The sequence below is a fragment of the Gallinula chloropus genome (genome assembly GCF_964237585.1).
Source record: "Gallinula chloropus genome assembly, chromosome: 1".
Lineage (NCBI taxonomy): Eukaryota > Metazoa > Chordata > Aves > Gruiformes > Rallidae > Gallinula > Gallinula chloropus.
This window is the reverse complement of record NC_140085.1, coordinates 87770914-87782788: the sequence shown is the minus strand read 5'-3', so window position 1 is coordinate 87782788 and position 11875 is coordinate 87770914. Positions and strand designations below refer to the sequence as shown.

Below are 11875 nucleotides of genomic sequence, written 5' to 3'. Positions count from 1 at the left end.
TTCTGTGCCCCCCCCAAAAATCCAAAAAGGGCTCCTTTCTCCTCTTCGTGGCTCACAAACCGGCAGCCGGCCCCTTTCTTAGCTGCGCCAGTGAGAAACAGAGGTGGCAAACATGAGGCCAAAAGAGCTCAGTCAAAGAAAGAGTAGAGGCCATTAGCTGGAAAACTCTCAAGACAGGACAGAGATCCCGTTGCACTGCCTCTCCCGCCAGCCCTCCAGCAACTGGAAATAGCGACCGTGAGAGCGCAGCGGAGGGAGCTGGTGTTGAGTGTGGAATGTCTATCACTTGGCAGCGGAAAGGAGAGAGACCCCAAATGGATAACCATGTTTGGAATTGAAATCCAAGGAGCAAAAGCAGCGAGGAGAACAGAGAGCAGGCATGCACCCGCTACTTAACATAACTCAGGCGCCCAGATAAGCCCGGTGCAGCACTGGGAGGGGAAAGGAGAGGGGGGAAAACAACCAGCTTATCTCCGCAAGCTCCAGCTGCACACACGGGGTTCCACGCTGCCTTGCCCTCCAGCCAGAGAGTGACTTTCACCCCGCACAAAAAGAAGGAGAAAGGTCACCCCCTTCTCCTGCTGCAGCTCGTAGCAACGGCGGGGACTTTGTAAAAGAAGAGAGGTTTGGCTCTGGGGAAATGCTGTCCAGGCGCGGCAGCGCAGCCTCCCCTTGCGCCAGGCAGCTTCATCTCACGGGGTGGGTTAGTCCGAAGGGCACGACATGAAGCTCTGGGCGGGCAGATGGGAGTGCAAGGGATAGAGCTGAAGTAAATAAGTCCCTGGGACCCAGCTCCAGCTATCGCAGAGGGGATTATCCGGCGTAAAAGTCTGGGAGGGTTTAACACATGGAAGCATGTGTTGCAGGGAGAGCCTAGTTGAGGGAGGATTCTCCAACCCCACGAAAAACAGGCTCTGTTAGGAAACAGCTCTGCGAAACATCATCTCACATTTTCTGTTTTTTAATAGCTGTTTGGACACACAGACACACACACCTCCCCCCCCACTCCCCCCACCCCACCCCCCCCAAGTCCCCCAGACCTTCATTTAGCAAGACAAAGGCAAACACTTTCCACTCGGGTAACCTGGGACATGGGCACAAGAGGGACCCACCAAGCTCAGCCCTCCGTGGTCAGCTAGGGAAAAGATGCGTAAATGGCATTTCTCCCCTGCTTCCAGTAGCACGTTATCAGTCGTGCCCACAGGAGCTGCCCCGATGCCAGGCAGCCGTTACATTTCAGGGATTGACGCAACCCATACGGTCAGTCAACAGGATGAAGTCAGCCTGCACAGGTCAGTGGGGTAGAGGTAGGGTTTCAAGGGTGGTCGTGTTTCAGGCCGAGCTTGCAGCTGCCCTGCCTAATATGCCGTTCCCATTGGCACCATTCACTTAAAGTCACGCTAATCCCCTCTTCTACTAATAGTGCTCTGGAACAACGCTGCCTGCTGGGTAAGGCTGAAGCAGTGCTTTATGGCAGCCTTAAAGAATTCATCACCGTCTTGAACAGTACAATCCGCGTCTACAACGGTCAGTCCACGTGCAAAAGGGAGCAGTATGGCTCCCAGGAGCCGCGAAAGTCGCTGTGTGGGAAGGAAACACGACAAATGAAGCTTCGCCCAGGGGATGAGTGCGATCCACTCTCAAAGATGCTTTCCACTAAGGGTGAAGTGAAACAGGAACCTTTGTCTCCGGTGGCCCCTTGTTTAAATGAAGAAAGAAACCCTACCAACTGAAGCAGAACAAGGCTCAGCTGCAGGAGGTACAGGGAAAAGAAATTCCATTTCCTTGACCTTCTCTGCAAAGAAGGAAGGATGATCTTAGAGCCAAAGCATTAAAAAAAAATATCTTGGGAGCAAAGTTCCATTTTTCATACCCTTGCCACATACTCACTAGGTGAGCCCAACAACAACTTGCCTTCGGGCCTCTGCAAAAAACCCCCAAAAAAACCAGTATTATAAGGGCTGCTCTTTCCAGGATGGGCTGTGTTTGATATAATGGGCATCAAGACTGGGAACACTTACAAGGGACACTCCTAATGTTCTGTGACACTCCCAGTGTTCTGTGGCTCTGTGACACATTACATAAGGCTTGCAAGACAAAACAGAACTGCTATGAATAGCAGTAGAATCAGCCCTGCCTTAGAGGCAGCATTCTGAGAAGTAACACTCCAAGTGCCCCCACCTTTCCACTCTACCAAAACACTTCTGTGGCAACATCAAAGAAAGTGACAAACCCACCCCACCCCCATTATTAATTTTGTTCCTCAGCTAGAAAATACTCTGGAACACGATGTTAACGACTCGTTAGGACAAAGGAGGTGCTTCCTCTGTCATCTTCCAGAACACAGACAATGGGATCGCAGTAACCCCTGAGGCTTGTGCTGGGCTCACAGTGCTGCCAAAGCCAGCACTTTGGGTGAGGACAGCCCATTGCACCTTCCCTGCGGAAGGCAGACAGGAAGCTTTAAACCCACAGCAGCAACAGAAAAAAAGCTCCTGTTAGAAACCACACAACTCTTCTGTGGGGGCTGAACACGACATGGTAGAGAGAATCCTATAGCCTTTTAAGAAGCGGATCTCCACACACACGCTGGAGATTAATTTAGATGTTTTCAGGGCCAGTTTTCTTAAAGATTTTTAAAGTAGTTAAACCACCAAGGCTCAAACCTTTCTTTCTCCCTTGAGAGTACCATGGCCATTGTGGTGGTTTGGCCCTGGCTGGAAGCCAGGTGCCCACCAAAGCCACTCTATCACTCCCCTTTTCAGCTGGACAGGGGAGAAAATACATATTGAGAGGCTCGGGAGACGAATAAGGACAGGGAGAGATCATTCTGCAATCAGCATCACAGGCAGAACAGACTCAGCACAGAACAAAGGACAGAAAACTCTCTAATTGATGACACTGCCCTGCACACCCAGTGACACCAGAGTCGGGTAATGAGAAGTGCAGCCAGATCTTAAAGCATCTCCCCCCACCCCTCCCTTCTTAGCAGACTGCACTTTAGTCATGTTTTTGCTCCCTTCTTCCCCCCCGTAGTTGCACGGGGAGGGGCAGGGACTGGGGGAGTGGGAGTTTCGATCGGTTCTTCATGAGTGTTTTTCCTTCTTAGTGTGGCTGGGCATTCCTCACACCCTTCCCCTGCTGTACTGTGGGGTCCCACCCACAGGAGACAGTCCTTCATGAACTTCTCCAACGTGAGTCCTTTCCCACAGGCTTCACCTCTTCACCAGCTGCCCCAGCGTGGGTCACTGCTATGGGGTGCAGTCATAGAATGTCGCATCTCCTGTATGTCTCCACCTGCTCCAGCGTAGGGCCTCTCCCACAGGCAGCAGGTGGGGTCTCAGCCTTTTCCATGGGCTGTGGGGGGACACCCGCTCCACCATGGGTTTCTTCTCAGGCTGCTGGGGCATCTTTCTCTCCGGCACCTGGGCTGCCTCCTCCCTCCTCCCCTTCCTGACCTTGGTGCCTGCCCAGTTTCTTACATCTCACTCCCTTTTCTGGGGGCACAAAGCAGCTGCTTCTGTTTTTTTTTCTCCTAAATGTGATTCCCAGAGGCACTGTGACCATCACTGGTGGGTGCAGCCTTGGTCAGCAACGACTCCGGCCTTGAGCCAGCTGGTGTTTGTTCTGTGGGACCTGCAGAGAGCTTCTGGCTGCTTCTTGCAGAAGCCACCCCACAGCCCCCCATTTTTTACCAGAACCCAGCCACACAAAACTACAACAGCCATACAGACCATCTTCACATCATTTTCAGTTTTCCACTCCAGGAGAGTTCAAAAAGCTCTTAATTTTCCAAAAAGAAAATTCATTGCCATGCCTTGCCTTGAATCAGAATACATGCCTTCCATCCAGGGATGCTGGGGTTCATCCGAGATGAGTGTTCAAAAGCCAACACTGGTTGAAGGGGAAAGCCACACAAGCATTAAAAGAGAGATGCCAAGGCCCAAACCAGTTTGGAACCAAGAGATCAAGCACATGGAAAAACACGAGTGGCATTAAGACTCTTCTGTGGAAGGGGGCATGCAGGCATTACAACAAAATCAGTCTGTGAGGAAGACACGTTCTGCGAGCTTTTCAGCACTCAGATTGGCAGCGTGTAAACAGGTACCCCACCAGTTTCCTCCCTTACAATGAATTCAACCAGCAGCACTTAATATTTAGTCCCATGTGAAGATGCAATCCAGGTGCAGCCTGCACTGTGTTTGGCAAATAAATCCTGTCCTTGAGGGCAGCACCGCATGGAGATTAGCAGTCCCACATCCCACAGCAGCTGAAGCGACTGGCTATTTTTCCCATCCTCAGGAAGCCTACAGGTTCACTTCTGATCCCGTAAGCCGACTCATCAACTGCGCTGAGGACGCTTAGACCTTGATGGCCTAAAGTTAGAGAGGCCATAATCAGACATTTCCTTTTTGATTAGCACATCACTGGCAAGTGTGCAAAACTGCTACTGACATATTAATAGACCCTGTAGCTGCAGAGTGTCTGCTTGCTCTTTCAAGTTACGTTCAATCTACAACAGTTAGGAGAGGTCTGAAGCCTGCTCCAGGCAAGTTCACGATGAATCACAAAGTGACAAAGACGGCACGGCCTGCATTTAGTTGGGCTAAGCTATGTAGTTTAGTCAATTTTCCAGCGGCTGCCATGGTCTATGCCCACACAGGTACACCCTGTGCAGGCCAGTGTCTGTCACCAGCCCCATCGGTAAGTAATAATGCAGCACACGTAACGCCTACTCCCCAAACCAAGACTTGAATCCACTGTACAGGAATCCTGCGTAACAAATGAAGCCTCTCAGCAGGAAGTGAGATTTGAGCACAAGGTTTTTCCATTGTTACCTTAAATATATAGTTGCCCAGGATCCTTTCTGTACCTGTACCTGTTGCACACAGGTATGGCAGCATCCCGCTCATCGTCTTCCTTCCAACAGTTTTTTAAAGTATCTACTATGCTTTTACCTTTGCCCATGCCCAGATGTTCCATTTCCTAACCCTCTAGAATTTGTGTAGAATCATATGGGGGCCCTTTTTTTTTAAATTTTCTTCACTCAATTTAAACAGCACACTGTTCTTACTTAAGCACTGCCAATCCTTGCCCTGCTCTTAATTCTGTGGCACCATTTCCAGTTTCACCCAGACTGGACATGCTACCACAAAGCTGGTTGGTGCTTATCCACCTTTGAACATTCTCTTCAGTTCAAGCCCATTCATTCAACAATAAATGACCTTATTTAAGTTTCTGACCTCAAAACAATAAGCACCAAGAGGAGCACCTCCCAGCCAGCTACCGTGCTGGAGAAGTCTTTTGGCCAGAACTGCACCTGCATCTTCTCCTAGACTGGAAGCCAACATGGGCACAACTCAATCTCAGGGCAGGAGAATAGACAAGCAGTGTAGAGCTATGTTTAACAGCCCAGCTTGTCCCCTGCCAGCATCTGAGAGTCCGTTTCCTCAGACTCCCATATCTTTGTGGAATGTTCCAGACAGCAGAGTCTAAACTCTCCTCACGCAACTTGGGAGCCTTGGCAGAGACAGCACCAATCGTCACACCCTTGTACAGCGGGCAGAGAAGTGACTGCACCCGTCCCTCCAACAGAATTAAAGCCAAGAGAACAATGAAGACAAAGCACAGGCTTCCTAACTTCAGTCTCAGAGAAGACACCTCAGCAAGAAGAGGAAGCCATCAGTGATGCCATGTTAAGCAGCTCACCAAAGGAAGAAAAATGTTGGGAGTTTGCACAGAGACATAGTATGAAACCCGAAGTCCCTTATGTGTAACACACTATTGACTGCACTTCTTGCTCTGGGTTGCCAGAAGGAATGCAAGGCCACATCCACCCTCCCACTGTCATGCCACACAGGTGGCAAAGCAAGCGGGCAAACCTCGCCTATGTAAGTCTAGCACAAGACAGACAAGCACTGGCCATTAAAAAAAAAGGTTTTCTTTCAAGTTACCTGTACACACATCTGGAGTCATCTGTTCCCCTTCCCTTGAAGGGCTACTGGCTCAAGAATTTCAGTTTCATATGGGAACTGTTTGATTCATCATTGCAAAGAATGAAGCTGGAATCCTAGGGCACACCTGCTAGAATTCTTCCAACGTTCTTCAACAGGGGAAAACAAATCCAGCTTTAAGTAAAGTTAACTTTATAGGGCTGTGGTTGCCCTAGTAGAAATAAAGTTACACCTCCATCACAAACCGCACGAGTTTCGGCATGACTTGACCTAAAGTCGTACTGGGGCAGCGCTACTACAGTTTCTCATTTTGCATCAGAGGGAAAACCCACCGAAGTCCCACCTGCGCACCCACACCAACGGAGGAACCAGCTCTCATTTAAGTGAGGATCCTCTCATTTCCTCCACTCCTGCAGCACAGTTTTGAATGAGGGCACTGCCTTTATTTTTTTCATTAAAAGCAACAGAAGTCAGAAACACTGTCCATTCAGATTTTTATTGTGAAGAAAAAAAAAATATATATTTTCTACAGCAGTGGTCAAAAGCTAACAGTTGAAAAGCCACAGACGTGATCCACAGTCTGTGACTAGACACTTTATAAATAGACTCTTTGTTTATATTTTTTTCTTTGAAGTAGGTTGCAGAGATAATTTATTTTGCAGCTTTCCAGAACACAGTCACACCACAGACATCATCTAGAAGAGAGAGGAAGGAGAGTTTCACAAAACATGGATTTTCACTGGATATTGAGGGACAGTTCAACAATCAACAAAAAAAATCCAGCACCATCCCACAAACCCCAATCCCCACACCGCCCTACCATTAGAAATTTAAGTGGACATTTGGATCTATTAGAAGACAAGAGAGGCAGAACCATACTCTACGGCTGAAGATACTCTCAAAAAGGCTGTACGCTGTCAGAAGGCTTCACAAGCCTCACAAGGACAGCAGTACTTACACTAGTGTCAACGAGGATTACTTTGCCTTCCCTCTCATAAGGAAGATCCTTTTGCCGTCCTGAACAGTAGCCCCTGCCCTCCAAGTAGCACCAGGGCACTTCAGAGGCAGAGGTCCCAAAAGCTGCACTTACCACATCCACAGTCCTGCTCATCTCACTCATATCTTGAAGCCCAGAGCTCTCATACACTCTTTGTGAGCTTCAATGAGGTGCCCACAGTTTTCTTCCCCCTTCTCAATGATGCTGCAAAACAAGAAGATTTCCAAGTGGTGCAGTTAAAACTCTGATGAGACACATAACAGAATTTCCTATTGACAGGGCAGTGCGTATTCTGGGCAAGTCTAGACAGGGATTTGTTATAAAACACAAGGCTGTTGCATCACTTCATCAAATATGCTGATCTCATCAGCAACCAGTTTCAAATCATTCTGTACAGAAGCAACAACATTTCTCCAGTAAGAGACCAGTACAGAATAGATTGGGCAGTGAATGATGTTTTGGTCTAGCTTCAGTTGACAATGTGGAACTTGAAGCAAAAAAGCCTGTCTAGCCACCCTTAAAAGATCTATCACACATGGTAAATTTTGATGCTTCTCATCCATATGCAAAGAGGGTAAGAGCCTGACATCGTCAGCATATTGCATATACTGCAAAAGTGGATCAGACTTGCTCTTTGACTGGTTTGCAGAATGCTTCCTATCCCCGTAGGTGGGGATTCCAGAGCGCTGCAGAATGTCACAGGTCAACCCTCACCTGCCAGGTCACGCTATTCTTGCTGCCAAAGGAAGAAACTACCAAATCAAGAACACCTAAAATACCCTGTTTTCTTAATCATTTACTGACAGGTGTGCTGACCACCCAGGACTTTCATCCTATCACCCTTTTCTTAGAAGGCCCTGGCCTCACCTTCGCTGTTATATAACTAGGCATACCCCCTTAACTTTGGCAAAAATACAGTGCCCAGCATTACATCACCTACTAAATGGCATCAGTATTACGTGTCCGTGGGAAAAAACCAGTTTGGTCACCAGACTGAATGAATTTACTATCACAAAAGATAGCAGCGCTTCACGCTATCTGATAGGTCCTATGGTTGTGACTAAGCCTATAATTACAAAGAAGAAGCTATAAACTTATCTGTGAGAAATGTCACCCTCCAAGATCTGCAAAGCGTTTTATTTAAAAGGTAACAGTGCTCAGAACTCAATTAAGCAGTAAAAATTTTCCCACCCGATGAAACTTGTTGCTTCAGTCAACAGTAATGAAAATGTGTAAGCAGCATTAAAAGGTAATCTCCAAAACCTCTTTTAATCTAAGGCTATTACACACTAATATCTTAATTTATAATTTATCTTTTAAAGATGTTTGCTCTTTCTCCTTCCTCTCCCACTCCTCTCGGGTGCTCCAACATCCTCGGGGTGAAAAGGGCTCTCAGAAGTCACCCCGGCAGGCTGCCAGGGGCAGACACTGGCGGAAGGGAGCACTGAGAAGGGCAGGGAGGGCAACCCGCCGGGCCAGCACGGGAGCGGGACCGGTTAAAACCCGCCAGCAGCCCAACGACGAGCCAAGGCTGCGGAAAACTGACCGCTGCCAACCGCCCCGGGGAGCTGGGGGCCGCCAGAGGACAGTTCCCCCCCCCCACCGAGGCGGGCGAAGCGGGCGGGGAGGCGGCCGGGGCCCTCACCAGGCGTCCCGCGCTTTCTTGGTCTCGGGGCAGGCGCAGCAGGGCTTCAGCGGCTTCTTCTCTTCCCGCGCCCCCGCCGCGCCCTTGGCGTCGCAGCTGGCGGCAGCAACAGTCGACATGGCGGGCGGCTCCCGGGCACTCTCAGCCTGCGGGGAGGAAACCGCAAAGAGGGAGCTGTGCTCCTCCGCCGCAGCGCTCGCAGCCCCAGGCGCTCAGCTGCTTCCGGGTAACCGCCTCCGCCGGCCGCCCCTTCCCGCCCGGCCTCACGCCTGCCTGCGCCCCGCAGCATGCCGGGAAACCCCCCGCTCGCACGTTCCTCCCGCCTCTTCCCGAGTCTCGTAGCAGCACCAGCGCGCCTGCGCCACTGCCCCAGCGTTGCCCTTCCCCCAGCTCACGGTGGGGCTGGTTGCGTCTGCCTGAGGGTTCCCCGCTCTGCAAGGGGCAGCCAGCCTGCCGAGAGAAGCGTTCTCCAGGAGCGCTCCACACTCCCGGGGCATAAAGACAAGGGAGAGAGGAGCGGGCAGGAGGGTGAAAAATGGCGCCCGGCGCTGAGGGGACTGGCCACCCACCGTTGCTTTGCCAGAGCAGCGCTTGGCGGGGAGGATTTCGGTTCTGCCGGAGCCGGGCTCCGTGATCCAAAAAGCGATAGCCAGCTACCTGAAGTTCTCTTTGCCTGCTTAAGTAGTGGATAAAACGACGGTCTCGGTTCTTTCATCCCAGAGAGCTGAGTGGCTGTGTAGACGCGCGGCACGTAGCAGAATAGCCATCACCACTGGCAACGTGTGAAGTCTTGCTTTTCTGTGGCAGGGGGCCTGCCTGGCCAGTCCCTGACGCGGGCAGTAAGGGAAAAGATAGAGAGCTGCTTTTCCTGTGTTGTTTGTCCCAAACCAGGCATCAGCAGCCACTCCTGCCTTCCAGAAATATGCCCTGTACTTGGCTGTTTTGCTACTTTCAGCAGTCAGGTCTCCAAGGCAGCTGGCCCTGATCATGACAGGGTTACATGTGCACAGTTGCCAACCAGAGACACCTCACACAGGTAATGTAGGAAGGGCTACACAGTCGGCAGAGAGCTGGGAAGGGGACAAAAAGAATATGCTCACTGGGATACAGCTGCTATACCTTTTAATGGGTATACTGGGAGTCAAAGAATCAGCACTTTATATCAGGTAGTAGGCAGATCCAAAATTGTAGGAATGCCAACAACATTTTGAGGGAGACAAAACCTGTATTTTAGGTATTTAATTAATTTCTGAGTTTTAGGATGAGGGTTTTGTGGCAGAATATCCCATATGTGTCAATCACAAAGGTATTTATTTTGATCTGTGATGAAGAGTATATAGCTAAATCCTGTAAAATAGGTTACATGATGTTAATCGCAGCAAAACTCAGGAACTCAAAACATCTGCTAGCGATCTGAACACTCCAGGACTGAAAAGGGTCCTGCCCTATACAAGGCATGAAATAGCACACAACATTGTTTTCAAGAACCCTGGGTGAGAGAGAGAGAATTAGTTCATTATTTTCAGTTTTTACCCTTCCAATACACCAGGCCAGAAGTGAGATCATTCCCTCTTGAGAGATTTTACTGTTCTGTTTCTCTGGATCACCAAGGTGAATGCCACCACCACCAACTCATGCTCCCTCAATGTGTAAATGATGGTAGAGGATTCTTTTTTGATCCTCTTGTTGTCACAGAGACAAGACGTATGGAGTCACGGAATATCCTGACTTGGAAGGGATCCATAAGGATCATCAAGTCCAATTCCTGGCTCCACACAGGGCCAGCCAAGTCAGAGCGTGTGACTGAGAGCATTGGTGCTGTGACCACTTCCCTGGGGAACCTGTTCCAGTGCCCGACCACCCTCTCAGTAAAGAACCTCTTCCTGATATCGAACCTAAAACCTCCCCTGTAACAGCTTCTCACCGTTCCCTTGGGTTCTATCGCTGATCACCAAATAGAGGAGATTAGTGCCTGCCCCTGCACTCCCCCTCGTCAGGAAGCCACAGGCATAGAACCTAGCTCTCTTCCAGAAGTCCAAAGGTCGATATGTTCATGGCACAGGTAGGTGAGGCTCTCCTGCTTTCACCATCAAAGCACCTCTGTGGCATGTTGACAGTGAGACTCCTTGAAATTCAGGCTCCTGAGGAGATTGCCAATGCATTGCCATTCTGCCTCTGAAATGGTGTCATCTAACACTCACCTAATTGGCCACCTACTTAATTATCCATGAATCTCAGCTCAGTGGCCTGTCCCCAGCTATCCCATTTGGCTGGGAAGATTGTTCAGGGTGACCTAAGCCCATGCGGCATCTTGGTTCAGCACACAGGCGTTGTGAGATCATGCAGCCAGGGATGATGAACTGGAAGATGTACAGGCTGCATACCTTGACCAGAATATGCTTTTCCCAAATCCATGCAAACATGCTGCAAGATGAAGCTGAGACTGAAATGCCTGTCAAAAGCATGCATCAGCTCTCCAAAGTAGTGCCTTGCTGTTAGTTTTTTAACATACTAGGCATGTTTTCCTTTTAAATTAACTAGTTTGGTCTTTTTGTCCTCAAGTTTCATCAACTGGTCACTATCCGAAGACCTAGATAGAGCTGGTGATAGCAACACAAACTTTGTGGTAAAGAACCTCAAAGGGGGCGGGGGAGTGTGTTCTTTGTGGAAGAAGTGTGTGAGTGAACAAGATACAGTGTGAGTGAACTGTATCTTTTATTTCACAACATCTTTTACTTAAAAAAAGAGTTTGCATGAGAATCACCTGGCTTGTAGAAACAAGGAAAAGACAAAAAACCACCAGATTTTATACTCCTGCCAGAATTACAGAAAACCAAGGGCAGAGGGAGGCTAAAATTCAGTCATTTTAGGAAAAAACTTCAGAACAGTCTGCACAAAGATATGTGGCCTGTGGGACTAAGCATCTCTGCAAACAGCACTCCGTTTTAACTCAAGCAGCTTTCCAGATAGATTAAGGAGAAGCACTGCTACTTGGGCTGGGCTGCCTGCACGGTAATGGTTTGTAAGAATCGCCCTGGAAGAAGGAATCACTCCTTGGTGAGATGAAGGGACAGGGATTGGGAGGGAGGAGAAGGAAGGAAGTTGCAATTAAACCACACTTAACATGTTTTCCTAGTGATTACACCAGTTTGGAGTACAGGGCAGAGGGGAGACCATAGCCTTTTCTGACATTTCATTGTGCATAAGGATTAATGGTTAACTTAGTGCTTCTTGGCTTTCATTTGCTCTCTGGCTACTAACAGTGGCAGAGTAATTATA

General features: G+C 49.2%; 1 protein-coding gene across 1 annotated transcript; it reads right to left on the bottom strand.

The window, feature by feature from the left end:
• Positions 1 to 6431: 6431 nt before the first annotated feature.
• COX17 (cytochrome c oxidase copper chaperone COX17) lies at positions 6432 to 8849 on the bottom strand. Its single transcript, XM_084279381.1, has 3 exons — positions 8597 to 8849; positions 7045 to 7155; positions 6432 to 6649 (listed from the first exon to the last, which is right to left on the bottom strand). Exons 1-2 carry the CDS (start codon positions 8713 to 8715, stop codon positions 7071 to 7073), a joined length of 204 nt encoding a protein of 67 aa, XP_084135507.1. The 5' UTR covers positions 8716 to 8849; the 3' UTR covers positions 6432 to 6649; positions 7045 to 7070.
• Between the last annotated feature and the right edge of the window lie 3026 nt (positions 8850 to 11875).